This window comes from Antechinus flavipes, chromosome 5 (genome assembly GCF_016432865.1).
Source record: "Antechinus flavipes isolate AdamAnt ecotype Samford, QLD, Australia chromosome 5, AdamAnt_v2, whole genome shotgun sequence".
Classification (NCBI taxonomy): domain Eukaryota; kingdom Metazoa; phylum Chordata; class Mammalia; order Dasyuromorphia; family Dasyuridae; genus Antechinus; species Antechinus flavipes.
The window spans coordinates 275205361-275232230 of NC_067402.1; the positions used below are offsets into that span (position 1 = coordinate 275205361).

Consider the following 26870-nt stretch of genomic DNA (forward strand, 5'->3'; position numbering starts at 1 on the left):
TTCTAGGATGCTTTTAGGTTGTTTTTTTCCATCCAAAATATTGGAATTGTCTTGAATCAGCCAGTTTTCCTCTTAAGGAAGGTGACTTGTTCACTTGATCACCTATGATGGAGGGTGAGAGCCCATGCTTGTAACACTTGTCCTCCTATCTTCTGGTATGGTGGATAACATCTCTTCCAGATGGTCATTGCTTCATTGTGCTAAGAGAGAGCTTCTGTTTTTTCAGATACAACTGAGGGTCATTAATCCCCTAAAACATCTGAGGCGTCTCGGACTCAAGCTGATAGATGAGTTTTTTTCCGAGCAGGAAACTTACAACTTCAGCACTGATGAAATCGATGCTGTTTTCCAAGGTGCCATTTGGCCTCAGGTAAGGGATGCATTCAGGATTCAGTTCAGCAGATACACGATGAGAGGTGGGGAGGGCCGGGCCTTAGTCAGCGCGAGCTCTGGGGCCTGGAGCCCGGGGCTCCCTCCACAGCTGATTGCCCTTTGCTGCCTCTGTGATTTTAGGCTAGCCTCGCTCCGGTGGCTTCTCCTCCACAAGACACGTTTCTCTGATGCATTTATTAAAGCCATTAGTTATGGGCCATAAAGATTATCTTGGGGTTAGCAATCTCCACAGAAAAGTGGACTTTGAGTTACAGTGTTACCCATGATGATTCTTTATCTTCTAGATCACCAGACTTGCATCTGAGAGCCAGTATTCACCAACTCTTCTGCTGAAACTTATTCATACTTGGAGTAAAAACCCCAGGTACAGTTTTCCTCCCTCCCTTCTTTTTTCCTGGTCGCTTGCCTTCAAAGTTTGTCACGCATGGAATTTGTCCTTGACAACAGATTTCTGGTGTTGGCTCGATATCTGACCTCAGCCAAACGGGGCCTGAAAAGCAGAAACAGTATGGAAAAGGGGCTGGACTATACTTGATTTACCTAGATATTGCTGTTTTCCGAATATAGACTTAGCGATAAAAGTTGAGTGGGAATGGGGCCTCGTGTCATTTGTGACTCTTACCTAAAAACAAAAGAATTTCATAATTAACTACCACAGCTATTATAGATTTGAAGGTGCTCTTCCTAAATGATTGCCTACCTCATGCAGCAGACATAAATTCTCTTGCTATTTTTGCTTGGGCAGTGTGCTATAGTTTGACAGAACACTGAGGACTGGGCTTAACCAGGAATCCTTGTTTCTTGTTTTGCTTCTCTGGGCCTCAGTTTCCTCGTCTCTTAAAATCAAATGATTGAACTAAGATTCCATTGTCTTTTCTGTCATGGTAACATGGTGAAGGGAGGGGGATAGTATTTAGTATTATCCTTTGCCTTTTAAAAATATATATATATATATATATATATATATATATATATATATACACACACACACACATATATTCTCAAAAAGAGCTACAAAACTTTCTTTTTCTGAAATGTCCTATGTTATTTTTAAAATTTAAAAAATACATTTTTATTGGTCTTTCATTTCCTCTTACTTACCTTATTCACTATACTTGTTCATAATTATTTTCAACTTTTAAAACTAACATAAATCGATTTTCACCCCCTTTCACCTGCCCTAAGCCCCACTTTGGAAAAGTTTTTAACAAATAAGCATAGTCGAGCAAAAACCAATTTCCTCATTGTCATATTTTAAAATATTTACTCCTTATTCTGTCTTCTGAGCCTGTCACTTCTCAATCAGAAAAAACTGACTGATTAGTGTTCTTATGAGTAACTTTGAACAACTTGAAAACTGATCAGTTCAGCTGTCAACTGCTATTATTTTTATATGCATGTATATATCAGCTCTCACACTGATGATATATAGATATATAAACAATTAAAGACCACAAGTTATTCCTCAGAAGATAACATCAAAAGATATGACTGGTTCTCCAAAGAAGTAAGAACTACTAATAATAGATAAAAGAAGGCCCCAGATTGCTAATGCAAATCAGAAAAAAACCTGAATTTTCATCTCATACTTGCTAACGTGAAGAAAAAAAACCAGTGTTGAAGATATTGCAGAAAAATAGGCACACTAATGCTGTGTTATGTATGTGTATATATAGGCTACCAAAATAAACTCATAACATTCTACTATGATAATCACAACCCAGGAAGCAATAATAGAAAGGAATGAAGTCTCATTCAAAATAATTATAAAATATACAAATCATCTGCAAGTTATTCTAACAAAGCACACTTAATGCCCAGATGAATACAATTAGAAGATGATTCTTTAAGAAATAAAAATAGGCACAACTTAAGTAGATAGGAGACCATTTAGTCCTCAGGACTGGGCCTTGCCAATATAATAAAAATGACAGTACTACTAAAATTAACTTGCACATTTATTGCTATGCCAATAGATTGCCAAAAGGATACCGTACAGAGCTAGAATAAAACATAAACAAAAAAAAAAGCCTTCCTTGATGATGATGCTTTTGATGGGAATGATGAAGCAACAGCACTTTTGGACCTTAAACTGTATTATGAAAACAGTTAGCAAAATTACTTGATAAGGTTAAACAATAGGAAAAGTAAATCCATGGAACAGACTAGACTAGGAAGAATCTGGAATAATTGTATTATGTAGATTGTTAATCCTTAAAATATAAACTACCTAGCAAGGTAAGTTGCATGTTGGACGTGGAAAACTGTAAAGCAGTATGGGAGAAATTAGTCTTAGATTAACATTTTGTATCATTTTACACAAAGACTACTGAATGGACGTGTCATCTGAATATTGAAGACCATACCTCCCCCAAAAAAATTAGAAAGGAAGTATATAATCTAACTTTCTTTCTAGCTATATGCAGGGAACATGGATTATTTATCATACAAGGTATATTTGCCATTACAATAAAATCGAATAGATAATTTTAATTATGTGAAATCCAAGTGCTTTTTCATAAACATTATTAGTGTATCAGGGGTCAACTGGAGGGGAAAATATTCATGTTACTTTTTCCTGAATGGGCATTATTTTCATGTTTTTCTCACAGATACTTCCCTTTGCTGGCTAAACAGAAACCTGGGGAGCCAGAGTACGACATCCTCAGTAATGTGTTTGCCGTTCTCTCGGCCAAGATCATGTCTGAAGTCACAGCCAGTGTCGTGATGGATATAGCTGACAACCTCCTTAATACGCCAGATTTTGAACCCACAGACACAGTATCAGAGCTGAGTGTGACTGGATGTGTTTATACAGAGATAACAGAAAATGTGGACGGTATGATAAGAGACAGATCAATATTAGGATCTTGGTGTAGAGCACTGTTTGTGCCCTCCTTCTCTCTCTTCCTTCCTTCCCCCTTCTTCTGCTTTCTTTTAAACCAGAATTGTGATTTCAACCATGTATAAAGCTCCTTTCAGCAGAGTGGCTACAGCAGTAGCGTCCAAGTCAGAGAGAAATTAGAGCCCACTAAGCCATACATAAGGCTATCTGTGGGCTGCATATTTCCTGAGTTTAAAGAGTCATCTTATTTGTTGTTGTTTGTTTTTGTTTTTTTTTTTTTTTTGCTGGGGGGCTGGGGGGGATATTTTGGTCTACCCTAAGGAGTGCCTGTCTTAGACCCCTGAGAAGTCAAGTGACATGTTCGTGCAGGAAGCATGCATCAGAGGGAGAAATTGAATCCAGGTCTCCCTCACGCTCAGGTCAGCTCTCTGTCCATTATCCCAAGCTAGCCTTTCACAACTCTTGTTGTCTCAGCAGCAGAGCTAATTTTTAAATAGAACAAATCCCAGTTTGCTAAGTAGCTATGGCCATTATGGCTTTTATTTTATGTTTCCCTTTCTGTAAATCTTCATTTTAATTCCAATGGTTCTGTGATCTCACCTCCCAGGATGGGCACCGTCTGCTCCATTGCAGTTGCAATGTCTGGGAATTGCTTCTCTGACTTTATTTTCCCCACAGAGAATTCTGACCTGCAGTGCTTTCCTCTTGGTGATCAGTCCCACACTGCTGGGTCTTTCCACTTTGCATCCTTTGCTTTCACTTGCTTCTGGTTCACCTCCGTTTCCAATTATTCAGTTGCAGTTGCAATTTTGCTTTGATAGAAATAACTGCTAGGAAACATTTTAGTTGAAAACTTTTAACACTAATCTGTCAAAATAACTATAAATTTGTGGTGGTTTTAATTACTTATTTATATAGATGATTAAATTATAGTAAATTTTTGTAGACTGTATAACGATTATAGAATAGATATTATGTCTAGTTTAAGTGGATAGAAACATATGTTTTTGGTAGTGGAAAGGTCATTGACTCTGCAGTCAAAGGACCTGGGTTCAAACCCTACCCTTGATGCTTGCCACTTGTGTGACTTTGGTTGAGACCTCAGTTTTGTCCTGTCAGAACAGGCAGTAATTCCATGGAAGGAGTGCTGGTTATAAGACTGAGGCTAGAACCCAGTTCTCCCTGTAATCATGGACAAATCGCTTTCTTTCTCTCTTGGGAAAGATGACTTCCGAGGTTTCCCCCAGCTCTTGACGTGTAACTGATTATTTGTCACTTGAGATATAAATGGGAATGACGGGGCCTCCTCTGCTCGGATTCTCCTCCACTTTTGCCATGCTGGCCATCTGACAGAAAAGCCTGTCAGCTCTGCTGGGAGCTCTCAAGACAAACAAACTCATTGCAAGCCTGGGCCTTGCAGCCACCCCTAGATTCAGTCGCGGAAGTCTGAGGCGGTTTGGATGGGGAAGCGGGCACCCCACAGGATCCCTTTGGTCCTGCTGTCCTAGTTGGGCCGTGATTGAGGATTCCAGCTCTGTCCGATTTGACACAAGAGCAGCTTGGGAAGGCCGAGACCCTGACCTCACCTGTCTGTTACAGAGTCCATCACTGTGGGCGGAAGGCTGATGCTGCCCCAGGTGCCTGCCATCCTTAAGTACCTCAGCAGGACCATGGTCAATGTGGAGAAGGTGAGGAAGAAGAAGTACCGGGCCCAGGTCAGCAAGGAGCTCAGCATCCTTTCCAGGTGAGAGCCGCGAGGCCTGGGGTTTTCGCTGAATCGTATTTATGGCGCATCCCAATTGTCAGTTATGTTTCTGTTTTAAAAAAAAAAAGTTTTGACTCTTGAAAGACCTTTGCTTTTAAGTCAGCCCAGGGTTTAATTTGCCGTTGTCTTAGGAGCCAGTGACATAAGAAAGAACTTTCCCGAGGCAGGCGCCCCCCTTGTTTTATGCAGACTGGTGACTTCATCCTTGTTGGAAGCTCCCAGTGAATAACTTCCCTGCCCCATTGAGCACTGCTCAGGGTCTTGAGAAGATGCCTGCGATAATGAAGTTTCAAGTGCCCAGAATCCCGTGCGCCAGAGGCAGGCCTTAATCCAGCCTTTCTGGCCTCTGTTGGCTTGGCTGGCGCCCTTGCCTTGACCGGACCTCACAGGGGTGATTTCTGTCCTTGACCGTGGTCCATGGGGCTGGACTTGTGACCCTGTGGACGCTAGCATGTGAGGAGGCCGCCTGGCCAGTGCAAAGTGCCGCTTCTGACACTTACGGACTCTGGCTCGGGGCTAGATGGGGGACTGGACCCTCAGGGGTGGCCTCCAGGCCCTGGCAGTTCTAGGTCTGTGATCTTTTGACCCAGCAGTCCCGAGGCCTTCTGGGAGAATGGGAAACAGTAGTGAGCATCAGACTCAAAAATTGTCTATTTGACGAGTACCTCGGGAGCCTTGGCTCCCACGATTGTCCAGGTAGGAGGTGTTTCTTAAGTACTTCCCATGGGCGGCCCAAGAATACCAAGACCAGACCAGGATTAGCAAAAGCCAAGCGCTTGTGGCAGCCAATCACTCCTTTCTTAACGGTTGAGTTTTTATCCTTACAGGATCAGCAAGTTTATGAAAGACAAGGAGCAGAGCTCCGTCCTCATCACCCTCCTCCTCCCTTTCTTGCATCGCAGCAACATTGTCGAGGTAAGTGCACGTTGGACGTTATCCAAGCAGTGGACTCCCAGGCCAGGGGTCCGCAGGCTCATAGGGCAGCCCAGATGCCGCTGACTTCGGACTTGTGGCCAGAGCACATCTCTTCTGTTCTGGTCAAACTGCCCTGAGTCAATGAAGTGGAGAAGAGCTTCCCGTCCATCCGCTGAGAGCTGGATGGAAGAAGTAGGGATGCTTAGCCCTCCTTGGATTTCTGTGTTCTGTCTGTCAAGTTGGCCAAGAGGCCTGTGAGAAAGTACCCCATTTACAGAAGAGAAAACAGGATGGAGAAGTTAAGGGATTGCCCACAGTCACACACAGAAGGTGCCGGGCTCGGACTCGGACCCAGGGCTAAAGCCCCTGCCCAGCCCCTCTGATTTTTTGGCACTAAAATGCTTTTAGAGGTTTCTGATTCGGTTCTTTGCATTTCTTTCCCTTAAACGTAGAGAGGAACTAGGGTAGGACCATATCTGGACAGTTTTCCTCCCCACTCACACTCTGGGTGTGAGAAAGGCCGAGGATCTGGGGAAAGTGGCCACCATAGATAAAAGTAGTTGTCTCCCCTCTCATAAGGAGGCTGTGTCTCTGGTGGCATGGGAATCCTACTGTAGGACAGTGGGAAGAACGGCAGTGGAAATCCTGATGACTCGCATTAATTGGGCTGTTACACAAGGTGGAGATTTGAAGAGAGTCTCATCAAGCTCATAGCTTCAGCTTCCTAAGGAGAAGTGCCCTCGGCAGCTTCTGAAGTTGGCCTGTGCTCTCACTCCTGCAGACCTAGTGTGGCCTTCCCTTCACGGGTCATCTGGATACCATTTCATTCTTCCTGATTTGTGAATAAGTCTGCTAAAACACAGTCTGCCTTTAGCAGTTGCGTTTTGTTAAAACAAAAACAGACCCAGAAACTTTAGCTTAATTTTTGGACTTTGATCCTTGCTATTACATCTAATAATAGTAATAATAATCCAAATTCTTTAAGGTTTGCACAATGCTTCACAGATATTTTCTCATTTTATCCTCATAGCAGTTCTGAGAAGTAGGTGCTATCATCACCTTCCCTTTATAGATGAGGTAACAGAGAGAGTTTAAATGACTTGTCTAGGATCACCCAGCTAATGAATGTCTTGAGGTTGGATTTCAACTCGGATCTTTTTGAATCCAGACCCTATTATCCATTTTGCAACCTAGCAACCTCAAAAACTACATTGAAAGGATCAGAGATTAGTAGTCAAAGGAACCTTAAAGGTCATCTGGGTGAACCTTTTTTTTTTTTTTTTTTTTTTTTTTGAAACAGATGAGGGAACTGAGACCCAGAGATTAGGGGCATTTTGTCATAAGATTTTTAATAAGATTTGAAGCTGGGATTTTTTGGGGAAAAAATTTCGTTCTCTTCCCTTTTTTCTCATAGATTCATAGTTCTTATTTGACCAGAGAATGATAGAAAGTGTTCATCCTTTTTCTTTACTAGAAAGAACCAACCAACTTTTAAAGTAATTTGAGATGGAAAGGTCCTTAGAGGGTGCCTCATTCAGGTAAACTGAGTGCCAGATCAGTGATGTGAGCTGCTCTAAGGGATATAGTTGGGTAGTTTTGATAGAGGCTAGTCTTAACAAAACCTCACCCTAAAGGGAGGGAAGGAAGAAACTGCTCAAGATAAAGCTGCTCTTAATTTCAAAAGTGGCTGTGGATTTGGGGGGTAATTAGAATTCTAAGCATTTAAAAACAATTTGTAGGAAAAGTATAATCAGAGCAAAAACCACACATATGCAGATAATTGCATTTGGAGAGGGAGATCATGTGACCGTTTCCCATCCCTCACCTCTTCCTCAGTGTCATTCTCCCAAATTCTGAAACGCTCTCTCTTTTGATCTTAATAGGACACTGAGATTGATATCCTGGTGACCATACAGAACTTGTTAAAGAATTGTCTGGAGCCAACGAGTTTCCTGAAGCCCTTGTCAAGGCTTTTCTCTGTCATTCAAAGCAAAATGTCCCGACAGATGCTCTGTACAGTTTTTAAGGTAGGTACATTTGGTATTTTAGCAGCAATTGGCCTTTTGTTTTGTAGAAAATTAATAGGATATTTCAAGCTTGGTTTTAATTTTGTCATCCTTCTGTTTGCTTTTTATAAGGAGCTAGAAAGTAGTTATAGCCATCAAACACCCAAATGAATTGGAATTCTCATTGATTTGGGTGGGTCCTTTGATGATATAGATTACAGCTCATCCACACCTGCCCATTTAGTGGGACACTTTTTCCCGTGTCCTCCCATAAATTCATCCTCGGGCTCCACCTACATTTGAGAATCCTAAGTGCTGGGAGAAATATTTTCTGATACTCAATCTAATTTCTAATTTCTCAACGATTTCTTTTGTTTTAGACACTTTCTGATTATGACAGTAGATTGGAGTACATTACAGAAGTGGTCAAGGTATGAAAATAATTTATTCTCTTCTTTCAGAAATAGGTATTTTTATGCCTTTTGTTTGTACACTGACTATTTCCCGGAAGGTTTGATGTGGAGAGATTATTGTGCACACTCTTCCTCGGTGGGTCCTTGGGGCAGGGCTTCCTTCTTCATAACTGTTTCCTAGAAAAGCTGTTGACCGGCCCTGAAGTCAGCTGGGCTGTTGTTCAGCTCGTGGCTCTGTTTACTGCCCTCTCCTCCCAGATATTTCAGGTCAGGCCTGCGTTTGCTCTCCTGCCTCAGCCTGGCAAAGCTTGATGCCGTCTCCACATCACCGGAGGAGGGTGCCCAAGCCGAGGCCAGAGTGCTGACTGCTCGTTTCTTTATCATTCAAAAGTAATTCATGATTTCCGTCCTGTGTTTCCTGTAGCTGAATGCTTTTGATCAGAGACACCTGGATGACATCAACTTTGACGTTCGCTTGTCAGCTTTCCAGAAAATTACTTCTCGCATCAAAGAGATGGAAACTGTAGACATCGCCTTCTTAATTCCTGTGATGCACAATTGTTTCTACACATTACAGGTGAGTCGTTCTGGCAGAGCTTGATAGAGCTTTATTTTAATTTGGGTGTTGCCATCTGTGGCCTTTTTGGTCGTTAGAAGTCGTGTCCCAACATTCATTCAAAACATATGCATTTTTGAAGCCCTTGGTCCTTGTGGGATGTATATTTGTGTAATTGTGTCCAGTAGATATAATATACAGCAATGTTATGCTGACGTAAATAGTGGGAGCTGCTGAACAGTTTGGAGACAGTGTGGTAGAGAAGCTCCAGGTGGAAACCCTCCTTTGGATATTAGGACCCTTTGACCTTGAATAAGTTCCTTAACTCTCAAATTCCCTGCGAGGGGGGTGAGCCGCAAGTCTGCCTCTGATGTCCCTCCCGCAGCTCCTGGTCCGTTATCCTGTGACGTGTCAGGACATTGAGATATCATAAAGCAGCGTGTTCTGGGCGACGGGTGGGGGAGAATATTGTTAAGGCCTGGTGGGGTGAGCAGGGAGAACTTCATCCAGGAGGTGGTCATGGGAGACTGCTTTGCCTGTTTTGTGAATGCAAGTACGTAGGGAGCAAAGGGTGGTGGGAGCTAGAGTTTGGTTGGGGCAGAGAGTTGGGACAGGGAGTAATCTGAGGACACAAAAAAGGTGTGGGGGCCCTGGATGGGAGGGCCACCCTGGCGACCACTCCCTGCAGAGGAGGGGCCGGCGTGTGTCCGAGGAGGTCACAGGTTCTTTTTCTTTCCTAATCATTCCAACCCAATTCATTTCCATGAAGAAGGGAATAGAGCACCCCACCATGTACCCCCAACACCCTCCCCAGCACTTTCCCAGATTCTCGGGCCCAATCCCCCGAGGCGAGGAGGAGCGTGGGCGCTTCTGTAAGCGGGGGTCTCTGTGTGATACGGGGCTGGCCTGCACCCGCCGGCCCTGGTTTAGAATTTGACTTTGATCTCGTGAGTCTCCAGGGGTCGCTGCTTCCTGGGGGAAAGCAGAGCCTCCCGGCCCCTTGGGTGGCTCGGCGCACTCTGTGACTGCCCTTGTTGCCCCCTCCTCTCCTCAGCTGAAGGACATGGCCCTGAGTGACAGCGCCAGCCTGTGCTTGACCACCATCATCCACCGGCTGGCGGCCGCGGACGTCACGGAGGCCCAGTACCGAGAAGTCATTCAGCGCACGCTCTTGGAGACCCTGAGGAAAGGCCTCAAGAACCCAGCCGAGGTGGGTGAGGGTGACGGGGCTTCTCCAGGCCCTCCTGGTGCGAGAGCCGGTCGGTGACGCCAGTCGTCAGGCTCATTATCCTCCCATTGTCGGTGCTCTTCTCGTCCATTCTTGCTCTTTTTCCTCTCGGTGTATTCCCCCGTCGTTTACCCTGTGGGAGTTATCTCAGAGGCCGCTCCTGGCTTTCCTTGTGCCCCAGAGCCCTCCCACGGGGCCAGCCCCGGGCTTGGGGGCCGTGAGAGTCTGACTAGCTGGCTCCTTGTTTCTCTGCATCTGATAACCCCGTGGGGGCTCTTTCCAGCGGTAGAGTGATTGTAAATAAGGATGCCTTGGACCTTGTGTAGTTTATTTTGAGACCCAAGTGGGCGCTTCCCTCAGCAGTGAGTAAGCGTGCCCGTTTGTTCTCATCCCCGCCAGCTTTCAACCTCGTGGCATCGTTTTTGCCCATGCTGGGTTGGGTGTCTCCTGGTGCCTTGGAGCTGTTCTAATCTGTGTCTCTGGTTATGTTAGTGAGATCCTTGAGCATCTTGTCACATGATTATCAGTGCCTTGCATTCTTTGCAAAATCATCCATTCATCTGCTTTTGTCCATTGGGGACGGGGTGGCAGTTACATCTGTGCTTTAGACATCAAGGAGTTTTTTTCTATCTGAAAAAGCAATATGTTTATTTTTTCCCCCTCAATCTGATATTTGCAGAGTATCCAGCAGGAATACACCACTTTACTTTCCTGTTTAATTCAAACCTTTCCAAACCACCCAGAATTTAAAGACTTGGTTCAGCTGAGTGACTTCAATGATCCTGAAATGGACTTTTTTGAGAACATGAAACACATTCAGGTAAGCACTGCCTCCACTTTCCTCGACATTGGCTTCGGTCAGTCTTCCTCCATTAACACCATAATTAAGTAATTCCCGAGGTCTCGCTAGATTTTGCTGGACCTCATCTTTATGGGGTGCAGCAAACACCTGCTTCCACTGGTCGAACTTTCTGGATAGCGTCACAGAGCCAGCATGGCCTGGGGAGCAGGAGACTGCCTCGGCTGCAGAAAGACGGGGTTCAACTCCTGCTTGGGACCCCCAAAGGCTGTGTGACCCTGGGGAAGAAGCGTGACCTCTCGGGGGCCCCTGAGAGAACTTCTCCGAGAGAACTTACACAGCACGTGCATCTCTGCACCTGAAAGGAGACTTGTTATACTGGAGCCATCCCAAGTTTAGTCCAAAAAATAGAATTTGTTTATATCATGTGAGACTTTTAAGGGCTTTTTGCTGCACTTGTGAGGTTGGTGACACAAGCAGTCTAACTGCTATTTTATACCTGAAGGAACAGATTCAGAGAGAGTCATAAGCAGATTTACCAGTTATCTTGCATTTGTCTCACGTGTTGTCTGAGAAACTCCTTGGATTCAGTTTCTTCCTCCATGAAGACTGGATGGCCTCTGGCCTCCCTCCCAGTTCTCCATCTGTTCTTGGAGCCCGAATAGCTGCACGTTGAACCCCAGTTCCCCCATCTGAGAAGTGAAGGGTTGTCTCCGCCCCGGGAGCTCCCTCCGAGCTGCACTTCTGGAGGATCTTGGTGGGACGTGCCCCGAGGGCCGCGGGCTGGGTCTGGCTCCTCGGCCACATGCTTAGAGAGGGGGGTCTCTCCGAGTGGAAGAGGTCTCCTCCACGCCGGGCTGGTGGCCGGGGGCCCAGCGCGGGCGCGTTGTTCGTGTGGGTTTCTCACCCATCTCATTCGCTTTCGATGTCTTTTCAGATCCACAGGAGAGCCAGAGCCTTGAAGAAACTTGGCAAACGCCTGACAGAGGGCAAGTTTGTTCTGTCGTCCAAGTCCCTCCAGAACTACATCATGCCCTACGCCACGACGCCGATTTTTGATGAGAAAATGCTTAAGGTAAGAGTTTATAAAGGAGAGGGAGCAGTCCGAGCCCACCACAGGCTGCTCTGGGGCTGGGGATGAAACGGCGGCAGTGGAAGGCCATCCGGGGAGCTCGGGGGGACGTGTGTAAGCACAGAGCGCACATGCACAGTGGGAGGGAGCGTCGGGTTCGGTGACATGCCCGGCTGCAAGCACTGAGGCTTCCCTTGCTCCTCTCCCATGGGAGCGTGGGACCCAGCACCCCAACGCCCTTGTGCTCTCACTGAGTCCCCCGGGGCCCCTCCCTGAACTCCATCCGGCCTGGCTCCGTCCTTTGGTTAGTAAGGGAGCGGGGGGTTCAAGGAATACCAGACGCATGGAGGTTTTGGCCTGCTCTTTTTCTCTTCTTTTGGATGCTTCTGCCTGGTGCTGTGAAAGGAGGGAGGACCTTGTCGTTTGTGGAGGAGCGGGTGGGGAAGGGCCTGTGTCTTAGGAACTGGACCAGACCAGGGTTCTTCACTTTTTTGGTATCCTAGATCCCTTTGACAATCTAATGAAGCTTATGGACCTCTTTTAATGAGGTTGTAAATTCATAAAATAAAGTACAATAAAGGGAAACCAGCTATAATAAAATACAGCTATCAAAGTATTTTAAGAAACAAGTTCGGGTACTGGACTAGAGATTCCCTAGCTCCTTAGCTGTGCCATTAAAATGTGTTGTAATTCTTTTCTGGATATTTAAAAATAATCAATTACTTGAATAAGCAAATGGCAGCACCCTCCTATTTCAGGCAGCCAAAATAAATCTGCAGGGTTAAGCTGATGATGGGTGGTAGCTGGAGAGGGGCCTCCTTTCTCTGGGTGGCTGTAAGGGCAGATGCCTCGGGCCCCTTGCCTGGGGCCTGCTGCCTGTTATCTCCCCTGGGAGAGCAGCGGGCAGAAGTCCTTCCCGCCACACATTGTGCACTATACTTCGGATCAACCTTTCCTGTCAGGAGTTTCTTCTTTCCCACTCTCCCTCTGGTCCTTAAACGAACTGGGCGCTCCAAGGTCTTGGCCCAGCCTCCCACCCCCATCTTTAGATTGCTCGTGTCTCCCACGTGGGTGCCTTTGCCCAGGCAGTCCCCAGGGTCCTGGAATATGCTCCCTCCCCACTTGCTGCAGGCCCGGCTGAGCCTCTGAGCTCACATTCTCTACTACTCCCTTTTCTATTACGCAGCATCTCCCCAGAGAGGAGGCAGGGCTGCTCCTTGCACACAGTAGGTGCTCAGTAAATAATGGTTAACTTCACCCACTGTTCTTGTTTTGTTGTAGCATGAAAACATAACAACCGCTTCCATGGAGCTTATTGGAGCTATTTGCAGGCACCTTACCTGGCCAGGATATATGTATTACTTGAAATTTTTCATTCATGTCTTACACACAGGACAGATCAATCAAAAGTTGGGCGTCAGGTACGGTTGCCCTCGTTTTTGTTACCCAAGCCCGTTTTTTAAAGTCTTTCACTGATACATTTTTATAACTGATATTTGTTATTTGGGGATTATAATGATCAGTCTATGTTATGCATGTTTAAATGAATTAGAAATAAAGCCAATAAAGTATAAAGTTTTATCCTCCCCTTTTGATAATATATTTTTAAACCAAGTAACCTTAATTAATCTAATAACTCTACTTATTTTTCTTTTTTGATAGCTTGTTAGTCATAGTACTAGAAGCTTTCCACTTTGACCATGAAACTCTTGAGAAACAAATGGAAAAAATTCAGAGTGAAGAAAGTAAGTTTTTTCTTTTCACAACTTTTTAACCAAATTTTCAGAGTTTTTTTTTTTTTGGGGGGGGGGGGCGGTGTTTGGTCATTTACTACCATATGTAGATCACTTATTCAGTTCCACAGACATTCATGGAAGGCTTGTTCTGTGTCAGGCTTTGGATACAGAGACAGTAACAACCTGGTGCCTGCCCTCACGGAGCTTATATTCCATATTGTCGTTTGGTCACATTCATTTGTGTCTGATTCTTGATGCTCCATTTGGGCTTTTCCAGGCAAAAATAATAGAATTGTTTACCATTTTATTTAGCTCATTTCATTATTATTCTTCATAATAAAACAACAAAAGCAATTACTATAATGGCATAAAACAGGAATTAGGGAAGGGGTTCTAAGTTGAGTTGGGAGTACATAGGCGTACATGTAAGTGATTGTGGGTTTCCTACTGTTCCTGAGATCCGTATCTTTTAAAGCAGAGTTAATACCTTATATTAATTCACTTGTTGGGTGATCAGCTGGGTAGTGCCACGGGTGGCGTGCTGGCTGGGCTAGTTCTTGAGGCAGGAAGACGCATAGACGCATTTCCCTGAGTTGAACACTGCCCTCAGACACCTCCTGGCTGTTTGACCCTGGACAGGTCACTTTACTGTGTTTACCTCAGTTTCCCCAGCTGTAAGATGAGCTGGGGAAGGAAGTGGCGAAGCACTTCTGTATTTGTCAGGAATGAGGCCACAGAGAGTCGGACACCAGTGAAATGACCGGGCAACATTTCACATTAAAAGAGACCGGACTAGTCTGTCGCTGTTCCTCTTTGTTGGACCTTGAGGTCTTTTGTCACCCTCACTCCTGGGGAAGGGTGGGTTTTAGTGAATGACACCTTAGTGCTGTTTCATTGTCTTCACTACGGTGGGAGGGGGCTCCGACCCTGCTGTCTGCCCCGCCCTTGGGAAGGAGAGCAGCGCCGGGAGCCCGGTGCCCCCTGGCAGTCTGTGCTGCAGCCCCTGTGCCGGCCGGAGCCGCCGGGCGGGAGGCGGACGGAGCGCCCGCCTTGTCCTGGGCTCCCCGGGGCCCGGGACTGACCCTGGGGGCCAGGCAGGTTCTTGGGCTTCCTCCTCCGTGCGCTGGCACCATAATGTCTGCCTCCCGGAAGGGTTAGTAGGGTCAGATGGGCTGGAGAGGTCATATATGTGAGCTTGGGATGTCTAAACAGCACCATGGAAATGGTACTTCCTCCTCTTTGTTATCAGTGTCATTCATGAAGTCATGTGCTTGTCTGAAGCATCTTTTCTTTGCTAATTCACGAATTGTCTAATGGCAGGATGCGGGGATCGGAGTGTCAGGGCTCATCCCTCTGGGATCCTCGGGGGAGTCGCCTTCCCCCTCCCGTGTGTTTCCTTGTCTGTAAATGACCCCTAGCTCTAGGACCCTCGGAGCCCTGACCTTTCTGGCTGTTGGCCACACACGGGCCTCTGGCCCAGCCTCCCTCGCCCTCACCCCTGTCCCGGGGCTGCCCCGCCTGCTTCTGTAGGGAAGTTGCCGCATCTTGAGGGTTGATTTACAAATGTCTGGGAGTTTGGGCTGACTTCCTCGGTCCCTAAAGAAGTGCCTGTGGGAGAGTTGGCTGTTTTCTGTTATGGGCAGAGGGGCGGCTGCCGCTCCCTGGAGTGGGGGAGAGCCCCCGGAGGGACGCGCTTGCAGCGGGCTCCTTGTTGGTGCTGGGCCATGTCTCGGGCCTCCCGTGAGCTCCCAGAGCAGTCCTGAGCCTGAGGGGGAGGAGGCAGAGCTGGGGCAGATGTTGGGCTGGGTTGGTAGGGTCCTTGAAGCCCTTAGAGTCACTGTACACAAGCTCCTCCGGGGGGTGGGGGGGCTGGGCCGGCGGCCCTCCCCCCTCTTCCTGATGGGGAGAGGGGAGAGCCCTGCCTCTGGCGGCCGGTGTTCCTTCTATTTGAGCCTGGGCACTGTTTTCTCTCTTGCCTGTGCAGATGCCATGGAGGTGGATGTGCCCACCGAGCAGGAGCCCATGGAGGTGGATCCCCCCAGCGAAGAGGGGAAGAAGGAAGAGGAAGAAGAGAAGGGGCCGCGTCCGTGCGAGGCTGGCGAGAGCCTCCCGGGCCCGGCCCCGGAGATCTCGGCCCCAGAGATCTCAGCCCCAGAGACCTCGGCCCCAGAGACCTCAGCCCCAGAGACCTCGGCCCCAGAGACCTCGGCCCCGGAGATCTCAGCCCCAGAGACCTCGGCCCCAGAGCCCGAGGAGGGCCTCCAGGTGCTCCCGGGCCTCCCCAAGAGCAAGCAGGAGCTGGAGTGTTTGGTCAAGCAGATCCACAAAACCATCAACAGCAGCGTCCTTCCCAAGCTTCACAAATGCCTTTCTGCCACGGTAACGCTGCTGCGGCGCGAGGGCGGGGGTCACAGCCCGAGAGCGCCCCAGAGGTGGGCCTGCTGCCCGCCCCCGAGCCGGCGGGCCCTCGCCTCTGATCTCGGAGCTCCCGGCTTCTGGCCAGGCTGTGCCTAAAGGCAGCTCTGTCCTGGCCGCCGGGATTGGGTGCGGCTGAATCGCCACTGCAGCGGGGGTCGGGGTCCTCAGGCGAGCGGCGCCCAGAGTAGTCAGTCTCGGGTGGGATTCTCTCCTGATTCCCGCTCCTCCCCGGCCAGAGTTCTGTGGCTGGGTCCTTCTGCCTCCTTGATGTGGCTCTATCTTGGTCTCACAAGTGGCCCCATACAGCTTTTTTTCTCATTTCTAACCCCCTTATTCCTCACTCAGCTTCCTGCTACCTCCCTAAGTGAAGGCCGGTCCCTTTCATGGCTGATAATAATCCACATCTTTAATTGTCATGACAAGTATCGAAGGGAGCAGAACGTGCCTTTGCCACGCCGGGTATCACACCGACGGCTGGGCAGCGGCAGCGGGGGCTGGTAGAGCCAGAGACTTGGGGGTCCGGGCTGTCTCAGGCTGCCGTAGCTGCCCTGGGCAAGCCCACAGCTTCCCAGAGTCCCCAACGACAGAAAACGGGGGCTCGTTTGGCTCGGCAGCTTTGGGCTTGGGGTGGGGTATTCCTGAGTGTCCCCGGGTTTGGGCTTTTAGGAAGTGTTCCCTTTGTCCTCCAGTTCTGAGAGGACCGGCAGAGTTCCCGGCTTTTTGTGGTCAGTTTTCCAGGGAGCTGGATGCTGCCGGCCGGTTTTCCGCGTCTGTCTGTGGTCTCATTCCTTTCTCTCTGCCTGGCCCTTTTCTGCCTTTCTGGGCTGCAGCAGAACCCCACGCCGCTTCTCGGGTTCTCTTCATTGACTTTCGGTGGGGTCCTGTACTTGCTGGGGGGCCCGCGGGGGAGCTGGAGCCTTTCCTGTCCGGGCAGGTGCACAAGCTGGGGGCGGGGCTGAGGGTCTGCTGGGAGCCTCCACCTCCCGCTGCCTCCGCAGAGAAGACCCGGGTTGGGCTTGAGGGACCCCAGGAAAACCGCCCTTCCCGGGGCCAGATGGCTGCTTCTAAAGTAGCTTCCATGACTCTAACTGAACTCATCTTGCAGACGAAAAGGGAGGAGGAGCACAAGCTCATCAAGTCCAAGGTCGTCAACGACGAGGAGATCGTTCGCATCCCCCTGGCCTTCGCCATGGTCAAACTCATGCAGTCCCTGCCGCAGGAAGTCATGGAAGCCAACCTGCCAAGGTGCGCGGGCCCCCGGCCCCTCCCCCAGCGCGGCCTGTGAGACCGGGGGGAGGCCTGGGCTCACGCTCGGCCTCCTGAAGGGGAGCAACTGCCCTTGGGAGGCAGGGACCTGAGGGGGAGGAGGCCCGTTCTGTAGTGAGGAAACGGAGGCCCTCAGGTCACAGCCTGCGGGGCTTGGAGGGAGATGGGGCTCAGGCCTCCTCGTCCAAGCAGGGAGAAATCGGCTTCAGGTGGGGGGGGGTCTCCTTGGGAGGGTCCCGCTCTGATGGTCAGAAAGACTACATGTCACCGGCAACCCGTGGCTCGGTGCCCCGGAGGGAGCCTTGGAGGCCGGGGCAGATTGGCTCCCTCTGGGAGCAGCTGGTGCCCCCGCCTGTCCTGGCGTTCCCAGTGGGCGCCTTGCCCTGTTCTCTACAAGCTGAGTGTGAGCCCCTCGAGGGCAGGGCCTGCTTTTAATTTCTGACTAGCCCCACCATGTCCCAGGCCTGGGTGTAGTAGCTGGTAGGTCTTTCTCTTCTTTCTCCCTCTTCTTCTTCCTCCTCCGTTAATATCGCATGTAGAGTTTACTATGCTTCCTAATGGGGAGAAATTGGTCAAGTTTGCTCAAAGAAGGTCTTTGTTTGCTTCTGTTTATTTGATTCTTTTTTCTTCTCTCATTATTTTTTAATAGTATTTTGCTGAAAGTGTGTACCCTCCTACGGAATCGAGCCCAGGAGATCCGGGATGTTGCTCGCAACACCCTTACAAAAATAATAGAAACCTTGGGTGTGCATTATCTGCAATACATTTTAAAAGAATTACAGAGCACCCTTGTTCGTGGATACCAGGTAGTGAACTTTTAATTTTTAGTGGGTAACTAGGAAGCGCCACAGTGAATAGCGCCCTGAGCCTGGGGTCAGAAAGACGTGAGTTCAAGGCCGGCCTCAGATACTTACTATTTGTGATCCTGGGCAAGTCACTTAGCGTGTTCGCTTTGATTTTCTCGTCTGTAAAATGAGGATCATAATAGCTCTTTCCTCCTATGGTTGTGGTGAGGACCACAAGAGAGTGCTTAGCAGAGGGCCTGGCACAAAGTAAGCACTGTTATTAGCTATTGCTATTATTATTATAAGGTAGCTATTATTGTTGTCATTACTATTATTTTTTTGGTCTGTGCTTGAATTTTTTACATTAAGTACTACAAGATTAAAGAAACTGGAACCCAGGAAATTTTTATAAAATGGTCACTGTCTCTGTAGAATTTAATGAAGGTAAACTGAGGCACAGGAGTTCAAGCTTTGTCAGTTTATTAGCCGGGTGCCACTTGTTTCCAGAGTGGAGTTAGGCCGGTCACCCAGAGGAGGGGCAGTGCTCCTTTTTTATAAGATAGGCTAAAGAGCAGAGCCGGGTGGGTGACTAAAACAACACAGTGGGTTATGGGTTAGCAACATCGTGGGGGAGAGGACAACACTAACAAGAGTGGGCTGACGCTGACGCGGGGCTGGCAAACCCCCTTTTTGTTTTAAAGCAGGGCTCGGTTGGTTTATGGGCTGATCAGCAGCCTGAGATCACTGAAGGTAGACCAAGGAGCAGCCTCCCTGGCTCCGGGGAGGTCGATAAGGCCCTCCTTAACTGTGCTGGGACAGGCAGGGAGGAGCAGTGTCTCTGGAAGCGTACCAGGTCTGCTTGTGGGCCTGCACCAGTAGCAACAGGGGTTTCTTCTGACTCAGAGTAGCCCAAGAAACGTTGAGTCCTCCTTCAAGGTCAGAGAGAGTGGCCAGACTCCCTGGTGTCCACCCACGGCCCTCGTGGAGAGCAGATCCTTGTGGCCAGATAAGAGCAGTGGCGAGCCGGGGATCTGAAGCGCTGACCTTCACTCATGGGCAGAGAGCACTCGGGCAGTCACCCAGCAATTCAGAAGAGGGCCAGTTAGGAAAGGACAGGGTCCGTGGGCTTCCCCCGTCGCCCAGATTCTCTGACTGTTCTTTCCAGCCATCCAAGGAGAAGCAGACTGCAGAGCATGGAGCTCATCTCCATCATGTTTTAGAATAGGGGCTGAGGGTCTTAACTTTGCGCCCACCGCCCTTCTAGCCTGCCCCCCACCCCATGGAGCTTTTTTGGCAGAGCAGGAACTAACCTCCCTGCCTCCTCCTTCACATCCCTCCAGGTTCACGTGCTCACCTTCACTGTTTACATCTTACTGAAAGGGCTTGCAAACAGCCTCAAAGTTGGAGAGTTGGACCCTTGCTTGGACATCATGATTGGGGTAAGAGCTTTTTATTTCGCTGCCTTAAGGCAAAATTCTGACTTAATCATCATCACTTTGGCTTTCCTCAAGGTTAAAGTTGAAGAAACAAAATCCCAAAGTCAGCTGAGGGGGTGGGGTGGGCAGAGGCCAGAAGGTGGGCCCCAGATGGTCGTGGTCCATAGCTTAAGGTCCCGTTCTGCACGGATGTACCACGGTTACAAGTCAGAAAATGATTTAGAAGCATTTAAAAATAAGTTTCATAGTAAACAGCCGCAAGAGCAACCAGACCTGTGAAACCAGAGCAATGTTTTACCCCAGCTCCCTCCTTTGACAAGGATTAAACAGCCTGCTGGGAGAGCGAGATTTGTTGTTCTCTGGTCCCTCCCCTGGGCCCGGGATGGGGCAGCCCGGAGGACGAGTCCCTGAGTCCAGAGCCGGGCGGTGGGTCTCTGCCCCGAGGCCCTCCCTCTGCCCCCGGCTCGCCGGTGACCCCGACCGGGCCCCCGGCCTCACTCACTGGGCTTTCTCTCCCACCAGATCTTTAACCACGAGCTCTTCGGCAGCGTCGCTGAGGAGAAGGAGGTGAAGGGGATCATCTCCAAGGTCATGGAGGCCCGGCGAAGCAAGAGCTACGATTCTTATGAAATCCTCGGCCGGTTCGTCGGGAAGGACCAGGTCACCAAGCTCATCCTTCCCCTGAAAGAGGTGAGGCTCTGCCCTCCCTCCTTAAGGCCCTGAGTGCAGCCTCCTAGTGCAGGGACTGGCAGACAGTCAGGGCCTGTCGAGAGACCGGAACGGCCCCGTCCTGCCAGCTCAGGTTATAGGATCCCAGGGACAGCGCGAAGGGAGCTCTGGGCGCAGCTGCTCCGCCCTTCTGGTCTGATAGGGGAAAGAGCGTGGCGGTGCCCCTGCAGCCCACTGCAGCGCTTTCCCTGCATTCCCCCGTTAATGCGGCCTCTCACCCCCCGCAGATCCTACAGAACACCACCAGCCTGAAGCTGGCGCGCAAAGTGCACGAAGCCCTGCGCCGCATCGTGGCGGGCCTGATCGTCAACGCGGGGATGACTGCCGAGTGCGTCCTGCTGCTCGGCCACGGGCTCATCAGCGAGAACCTCCCTCTGTTAACAGAGAAGGAGAGGTGAGTGCCGGCCTCCCCAGCATCGGTGTTCCCCTCGATAAGTGAGAATGCGCCGCTTGGAGGGGTGGGCTCCCCCTTACAAGTCACATTTTAGGGGTGTCTTGGGGTTTCATAGAGCCCCAGCTCTCCCCTATTTCTCCCCTCCCCTCTCAGAGATCCTTCCCCTGCAGCAGAGTTTTTGCCAAACAAAAAAAAGGAAGGGGAGGGAAGGAAGAGCATCTGGCGCTTTAATCGGCTCCGGAGTTTCCCCACAGAATTGTGTCGCTCGGTGTCCCTGCACGGTTTGTTTGTGGCTCCGCTAAGCGGAACACACTGACACATTTTGTTTGTGGAACGCCACAAAAGGACGTGCGCCCCCCACGGCATCCCAGCGGGTTAGGAAGGCGGGACTGCCTGCTGGGGACCCGGCTTCAGGTCCTGCCCAGCGTGTGCTCTCCGAGGGCTCTGGGGGATTCCTCCACCGGGTCTGGCCTTTTTGTCTTGTATTTGGAATTTAACCGTCCCCGCCTCCAGCCGGGCCCCCAAAAAGCAGCTCGGGGTAAGACACGAGGCTCCCTTGTCGCCCCTGGCATTCCCCCGCTGAATGGGGGCGGTGAGCCAGGGGAAATGTAAAGAACTTTCAGAAGCCTTGGGGAAAAGCGTTGCAGGAGGACACTGAGGCGCGGGGGTGCAGACGGCCTTTTGTGTGCGTACACTGCCCACGAGGCAATAATGGTGCGTTTTCCCCTGGGTGCGCTAGCGAGGTAGCTACTTCAGAAATGGAAGAGTGAAAAGTCTTGCTCGGTTAGTTTAAACTGGACGGGATCCGAGGCTTTTCCTGACTGATGACAGCCCCCGGTGTCTGGCAGCTGCCCCTCGCCCAGGGGCCTCGCGTGGTGAAGCTGGGCCGGGTCCTCGGGCCTCGTTACAAAGCACAGGAAAGTGCGCGGAGGGAGCGAGGAGCCCGACACCGGGGGCCTCCCTCCTCCCCGAGCTGGCTAATGTTCTCCTCTCCCTGGCCATGTGTCCGCAGGAGCCAAGCCGAGCCCCTTCCCGACCCGCGCCTGCCCCCGCAGAGCTGCCTCCTGCTCCCGCCCACCCCCAGCCGAGGCGGGCCGAAGGCGGCCGTCAGCCGCAGGACCAACATGCACATCTTGGTGGAGGCTGGGCTGCGGGTGAGTGCTGAAGGCTCAGGTGCCCCCTGCCGCCCCCTGCCGCCCCCTGCTCCCCCCTGCTCCATGCTATGGGTGGGGGACACGGAAGTCAGACAGGCGCCCCCTGCCGCCCCCTGCCCCCTGCCCCCTGCCCTGGGTGGGGGACACGGAAGTCGGACAGGCGCCCCCTGCCGTGGGTGGGGGACAAGGAAGTCGGACAGGCGCCCCCTGCCGCGGGTGGGGGACACGGAAGTCGGACAGGCGCCCCCTGCCGTGGGTGGGGGACACGGAAGTTGGACAGGCGCCCCCTGCCGCGGGTGGGGGACACGGAAGTCAGACAGGCGGCCCCTGGGCTCCCCGCCCCTCCTGGGCCAGAGCGCCCCCTTCGGCCACGTGGCCCTGCCTAAGTTCAGGCCTTCCTCCCTTAGCTGCTGCACATGAGCCTGAAGCGGTCCAAGGTGAACTCCTCCGACGAGCGCGTGCTGGAGATGCTGGATCCTTTCACGTCCCTGCTCATCGATTGCCTCAAGTCCAGAGATGCCAAGGTGAGGACTCGAAGCCCCCCGGGCCCCAGGGTCAGAGGTCCGGCCGTGGAGACCGCCTGGTCCAAAGCCCCTTCCGGCTTGGGGCCGACGGGCTGAGACCCCCAGAGGGGGCTGGGAGGCCCGGCCCCGGTTCCAACGCTGCCTTCGTGCCCTGGCCGGGCTGCCTTGGGCCTTGCCCCCCGGGACCCGCCTGGGTGCAGGGCTTGGCCTTGGGGGGGCAGGGGCCAGCAGCCCCCTCCTTAGTCCGCCAGGCCCACGCCGACCAACATGTCGCCACTGCCCGGAGCTCCTCACCCAGGGAGGCTGCCGAGCTTCTGTCCCCCTCGGTCCTGGTGCTCAGCGTGGCCCTGAGCGCTCTCGGGCACCAGCGCCCCTGGGGATTCCAGCCGCAGCGGTGGGGACTGGGGGGGACACCTTGAGCCTCATCCAGCCCAGCCCCTCTGCTTTACAGAATGGGGGGAGGGAATGATGCTTCCTACGTCACACAAACAGGGCCAAAAGCCTCTGTGCCTGCAGTCGCTATCGTTCCTTGAATTTATCCCATATAGGGGAGCTTGAAACGTTTAAAAACATTAGTGTTTTTTGCTTTTTTTCACCCTTGTTTCTGAATTCTTGCCTGTGAGGCCTCCATTATGCCAAATACAAAAAAACCCTCAAATGGTTAAAAACAAAGAATAAGAAAAACAGCAGCAGGGGGGACAGGCAGTTCTGCCAGCCCTGCCGAGCCCCCCGGGTGCCCCGAGCAGGCAGGGACTGGGTCACAGTGAGTGTGAGCCGGGGCTCTGTGAGGGTCCCATGGGGGAAGCCGACCAGGGCCCTCTCTTCTCAGCCTCTCCCTGTGTTGCTGTTTCTGTGGGGCCATAAATTACCCGCATGGAAGGACCCTGTGAGGCTGTTCAGGTGCCTTGTTGAGTCTTCCCTCTGTCATCGAAGTTCAGGATAGGTTAGAACTTGGCAGCTTGGAGCATGTTCTGAAAGTGGATTTTCTTTGTCTTTTCTTGTTTTTTTAAGCTTTTTATTTTCAAAAATTTTTTCAACATTGACTCTTAACAAGACTTTCTGTTCCAAATTTTCCCCTCCTTCCCTCCACTTGCTCCCCTAGATGGCAGGTTATCCAGTGTACATTAAACATCTTAAAAATATATATGAAATTCAATATATACATATTTATGTAATTGTGCTGCACAATAACAATCAGATCAAAAAGGAAAAAAATGAGAAAGAAAACAAAATGCAAAAGAAGTAGGTTTTCACCAGCACCAACGTGCTCATTGATTAGTTCCCTTCCTAAGGACCATTTGGATGGCGAAGAAGGCGTTCCCTCGGTAGCTGCTGCTTCCGCCCCACATGGGTGCAGCAGGCTGCAAACCGAGGGCCCCGGGGAGGAGCGGCATTGCCCGGTCACCCCCACGGACGGGGCAGCCCGGGCAGGAGGCCGTGTTTGCTTCCTTGGTCCAGATGGCGACAGAACTCCTGCCTCCTTAGGACACGCAGGGCCAGGGCTGCGCCCCACAGCAGTGAGAGCCCAGCTTCCTTGCAGGGCAGGCCTGGCACGGAGGGCAGAAGGCACTTGATAACAAGGAGATTTGGGTGGCCCCGAGTCACCACGTCCTCCTGTCCGCTCCTGCCACGCTCCTTGCTCTGGGTCTGCCCGTGCACCTGGCGTATTTCTCGGCAGAGGAAGGGCCGGGGCCGTCGCATCCTTAGGGAGTTCCCTCTCGGGGCTGCCAGAAGGCTGAGGGGAGCGTGGGCCCAGCCACGGGGCCTCTACAGCCTGACTGTTGTCTCCAGGTCATCACGGGAGCCTTGCAGTCTCTCATCTGGGTGCTGAAGTTCCCCCTGCCCTCCGTCACGAAGAACTCGGAGAAGCTCACCAAGCAGCTCTTCCTTCTGCTCAAAGACTACGCCAGGCTCGGGGCTGCCAGAGGCCAGAACTTCCACCTGGTCGTCAACTGCTTCAAGGTGAGGGAGCGGGGGGCCAGCGGGGTCTGCGCTTCCGAGGAAGGGGGCGAGGTCCCCTCAGAGGGAGCATTGCTGTGTCGGGGGCTCCCTGAGAGCGGAGAAGGCGCAGAGAGGAGCCAGATGAACCTATTTGTGCCATAGCAAAGAAACGGAGCCTTGCCAGGGCCCGCCCTGCTCCGGGCTGTCCCCAAAGGGCCCCCCTAGACTCACCCGTTTGGGGGGTGGTTGTGCTGGCCCGTCAGGCCCTCCGGTCCGGTGCCTGCGTTCTCTGCTCCCCTCGTTGCACCTGCCCTGCGGCGGGCCTGGTGGCTGCGGCTCGCGTCAAGCTTGCTGTCCTCAGGAAGGCTTCTGTCATCCCGGTGTCTGTCTCTCACGCCCGCTCGAGGACAGCCTGCCTCCGTGTGCCCGGCACACCGCGCTGCCGGAGGCGGGCCGCTCATCCGTGGCGCTGGGTTTTCCTTTTCAGTGTATGACCTTCCTCGTGAAGAAGGTCAAGTGCCACAAGATCACCGAGAGGCAGCTCCAGGTCCTGCTGGCCTACGCCGAGGAGGACATCTACGACTCGTCGCGCCAGGCGACCGCCTTCGGGCTCCTGAAGGTACACGGGCCCCCCGTTCGCACTCTGTTGTAGCAGGACCCTCGTGGCCTAAGCTTGCACAGACTCTGTAGAGAACCGATTAGCTTGGCAGATAAACTATTCCCGTGTGAGTCCCCGTAGCTAAGGAACTTTGCAAAGCGGGTCGCCTCCAGCTGTCTTAGGCTGCCCCTGCTGGGCTGGAGGCTCTTCGAGGCGGGGTCTGCCTTAGCTGAACACGTGTCTCACTTGGCTAGCATGGCACGCGGCAAGGTCTGCTCCTCTGCATCATCACAGCCACTGTTCCTTACCGCCCGGTAATGTTCCATATACCGCTTTTGTCGGGTCATGTCCCAGCCAGTGAGAATTGTTCCTGATTCTTTGCTAACACCAAAAAGGGTGGCCGTAAATTTGGCTCACCAGCTTTGATTCCCTTGGCATATCTGTCTGCTTGTGGGATTTTTAGGGCAAAAGTGGTGGACATTTTAGACACATTATTAGCCTAATTCTAAATGAGAATACAAATTGCTCAGTAAAGCTGAGTTACATATTTCTTCTGTTGTATTGCAATAGTTGCGAACTTAAATTCTTAAGCGCTTTTAAAATGAGTCTAAAAAACAAGTGTAAGGCTTCTACACAAAAAGTGCATTTTCCCTTCTGTATGTAGTAATGAGTCTGTTCTTATGTTTTAGGCCATTTTATCAAGAAAATTGATGGTCCCAGAAATTGATGATGTCATGAAAAAAGTGTCCCAGTTTGCAATTACTGGACAAAGCGAACCAGTCAGAGTCCAGTGTAGACAGGTTTGTTCTAGAGTCCTTGCTGTATGTTCTTGGTTTGGGTGTGACCTCTTCATTGTTTGTTTGCTTCGGTTTTGTTGTTTGTTTTGTTTTTGTGAGGCATTGGGGCTAAGTGACTTGCCCAGAGTCACACAGCTGCGAGTGTTCAGTCTGACTTCAGGGCTGGTGCGCTATCCACTTGCTTTGGGTTTGGTAGAGAGGGAACTGAAGGGCTACCTGAGGGCCAGTGGCAACACGCTCCCCGGCCAGCAGCCGGGCCCTGACTGTTAGAGAAGGAGCAGAACCGGTACGTTCTCTTTGTACAGCCAGGAGCGTGTAAGATGGAGCATCTTTTTTGCTCTCGGTGCCGCTTGTTAGTGCCTACGTTTGTGAAAGCTCGTTACGTGCATTGTTTGTATGACTGCAGAAGAGAGGGAGGGACGCACCTCTGCGAGAACAGGGGACAGAGAGGAGATCGCGGGGGGCAGAGCTCGGTCACCACGGCTGAGGTGCTGAAGGACAACTAGGCTCCTGGGCTGGGGGCGGAGCTTCCGCTTAGCTTCCTCAGACAAGTGCCAGAAGGGAGGGGACGTGGGTGAGAGGGAGACACTGGCTGCGGACTGCACGGGCGGCCAGAGGCGGCACAGGCCGAGGCGGCACAGGCCGAGGCCTTCTGCCGAAGCAGACGCTGCCTCCTCCGTCCCTTAGCTTTCCCATCCACGGAAGGCCCAGGCTCAGGGCGGCAGGGGCCAGAGGGGGCGGACCCATTGGTGGGTCACCTGGCCCAGGCCTTCCTCCGACTTGTGTTCAGTCAGCGTCACTTCTAGAGTCTGGGCTCATCTCTGGGCCAAGACTGGAGTGGGATGTGTGTGGGAGAGGCTAATTCCTGGTTTTCATCATTTATTTTTCAGGTTTATCTGAAATACCTTCTTGACTACCCTATTGGGACCAAACTGAAATCCAACTTGGAGTTCATGCTGGCTCAGTTGAAGTAAGTTAGAGCAGAAGCTGCAGCTTCTGGAAAGATCTTGGGGGTCCCAGGAACCATCCAGTCCAGTTCCCTCCTCTTAATATAAAAATAAAGACTTTCTCAAGGCCCCATAGTAATCAGTATCCAAAAT

The 26870-nt window shown here is 51.1% G+C and overlaps 1 protein-coding gene across 2 annotated transcripts in view; it reads left to right on the forward strand.

Annotated features, from left to right (window-relative positions):
- The window catches only part of UTP20 (UTP20 small subunit processome component), a 92771-nt gene that overhangs the window by 54846 nt on the left and 11055 nt on the right, over positions 1 to 26870 (forward strand). For both annotated transcript variants that reach the window (XM_052001773.1, XM_052001774.1), the window contains 25 exons: positions 227 to 370; positions 678 to 757; positions 3006 to 3232; positions 4838 to 4982; positions 5831 to 5918; positions 7802 to 7945; positions 8305 to 8355; positions 8762 to 8914; positions 9948 to 10103; positions 10801 to 10941; positions 11858 to 11995; positions 13274 to 13413; positions 13655 to 13737; positions 15713 to 16107; positions 17252 to 17391; positions 18062 to 18218; positions 19538 to 19636; positions 20156 to 20323; positions 20590 to 20756; positions 21769 to 21910; positions 22318 to 22434; positions 24226 to 24396; positions 24863 to 24994; positions 25663 to 25773; positions 26661 to 26740. In XM_052001773.1, coding sequence (XP_051857733.1) covers positions 227 to 370; positions 678 to 757; positions 3006 to 3232; positions 4838 to 4982; positions 5831 to 5918; positions 7802 to 7945; positions 8305 to 8355; positions 8762 to 8914; positions 9948 to 10103; positions 10801 to 10941; positions 11858 to 11995; positions 13274 to 13413; positions 13655 to 13737; positions 15713 to 16107; positions 17252 to 17391; positions 18062 to 18218; positions 19538 to 19636; positions 20156 to 20323; positions 20590 to 20756; positions 21769 to 21910; positions 22318 to 22434; positions 24226 to 24396; positions 24863 to 24994; positions 25663 to 25773; positions 26661 to 26740 — 3569 coding nt within the window. The remainder of the gene's footprint in view (positions 1 to 226; positions 371 to 677; positions 758 to 3005; positions 3233 to 4837; positions 4983 to 5830; positions 5919 to 7801; positions 7946 to 8304; positions 8356 to 8761; positions 8915 to 9947; positions 10104 to 10800; positions 10942 to 11857; positions 11996 to 13273; positions 13414 to 13654; positions 13738 to 15712; positions 16108 to 17251; positions 17392 to 18061; positions 18219 to 19537; positions 19637 to 20155; positions 20324 to 20589; positions 20757 to 21768; positions 21911 to 22317; positions 22435 to 24225; positions 24397 to 24862; positions 24995 to 25662; positions 25774 to 26660; positions 26741 to 26870) is intronic.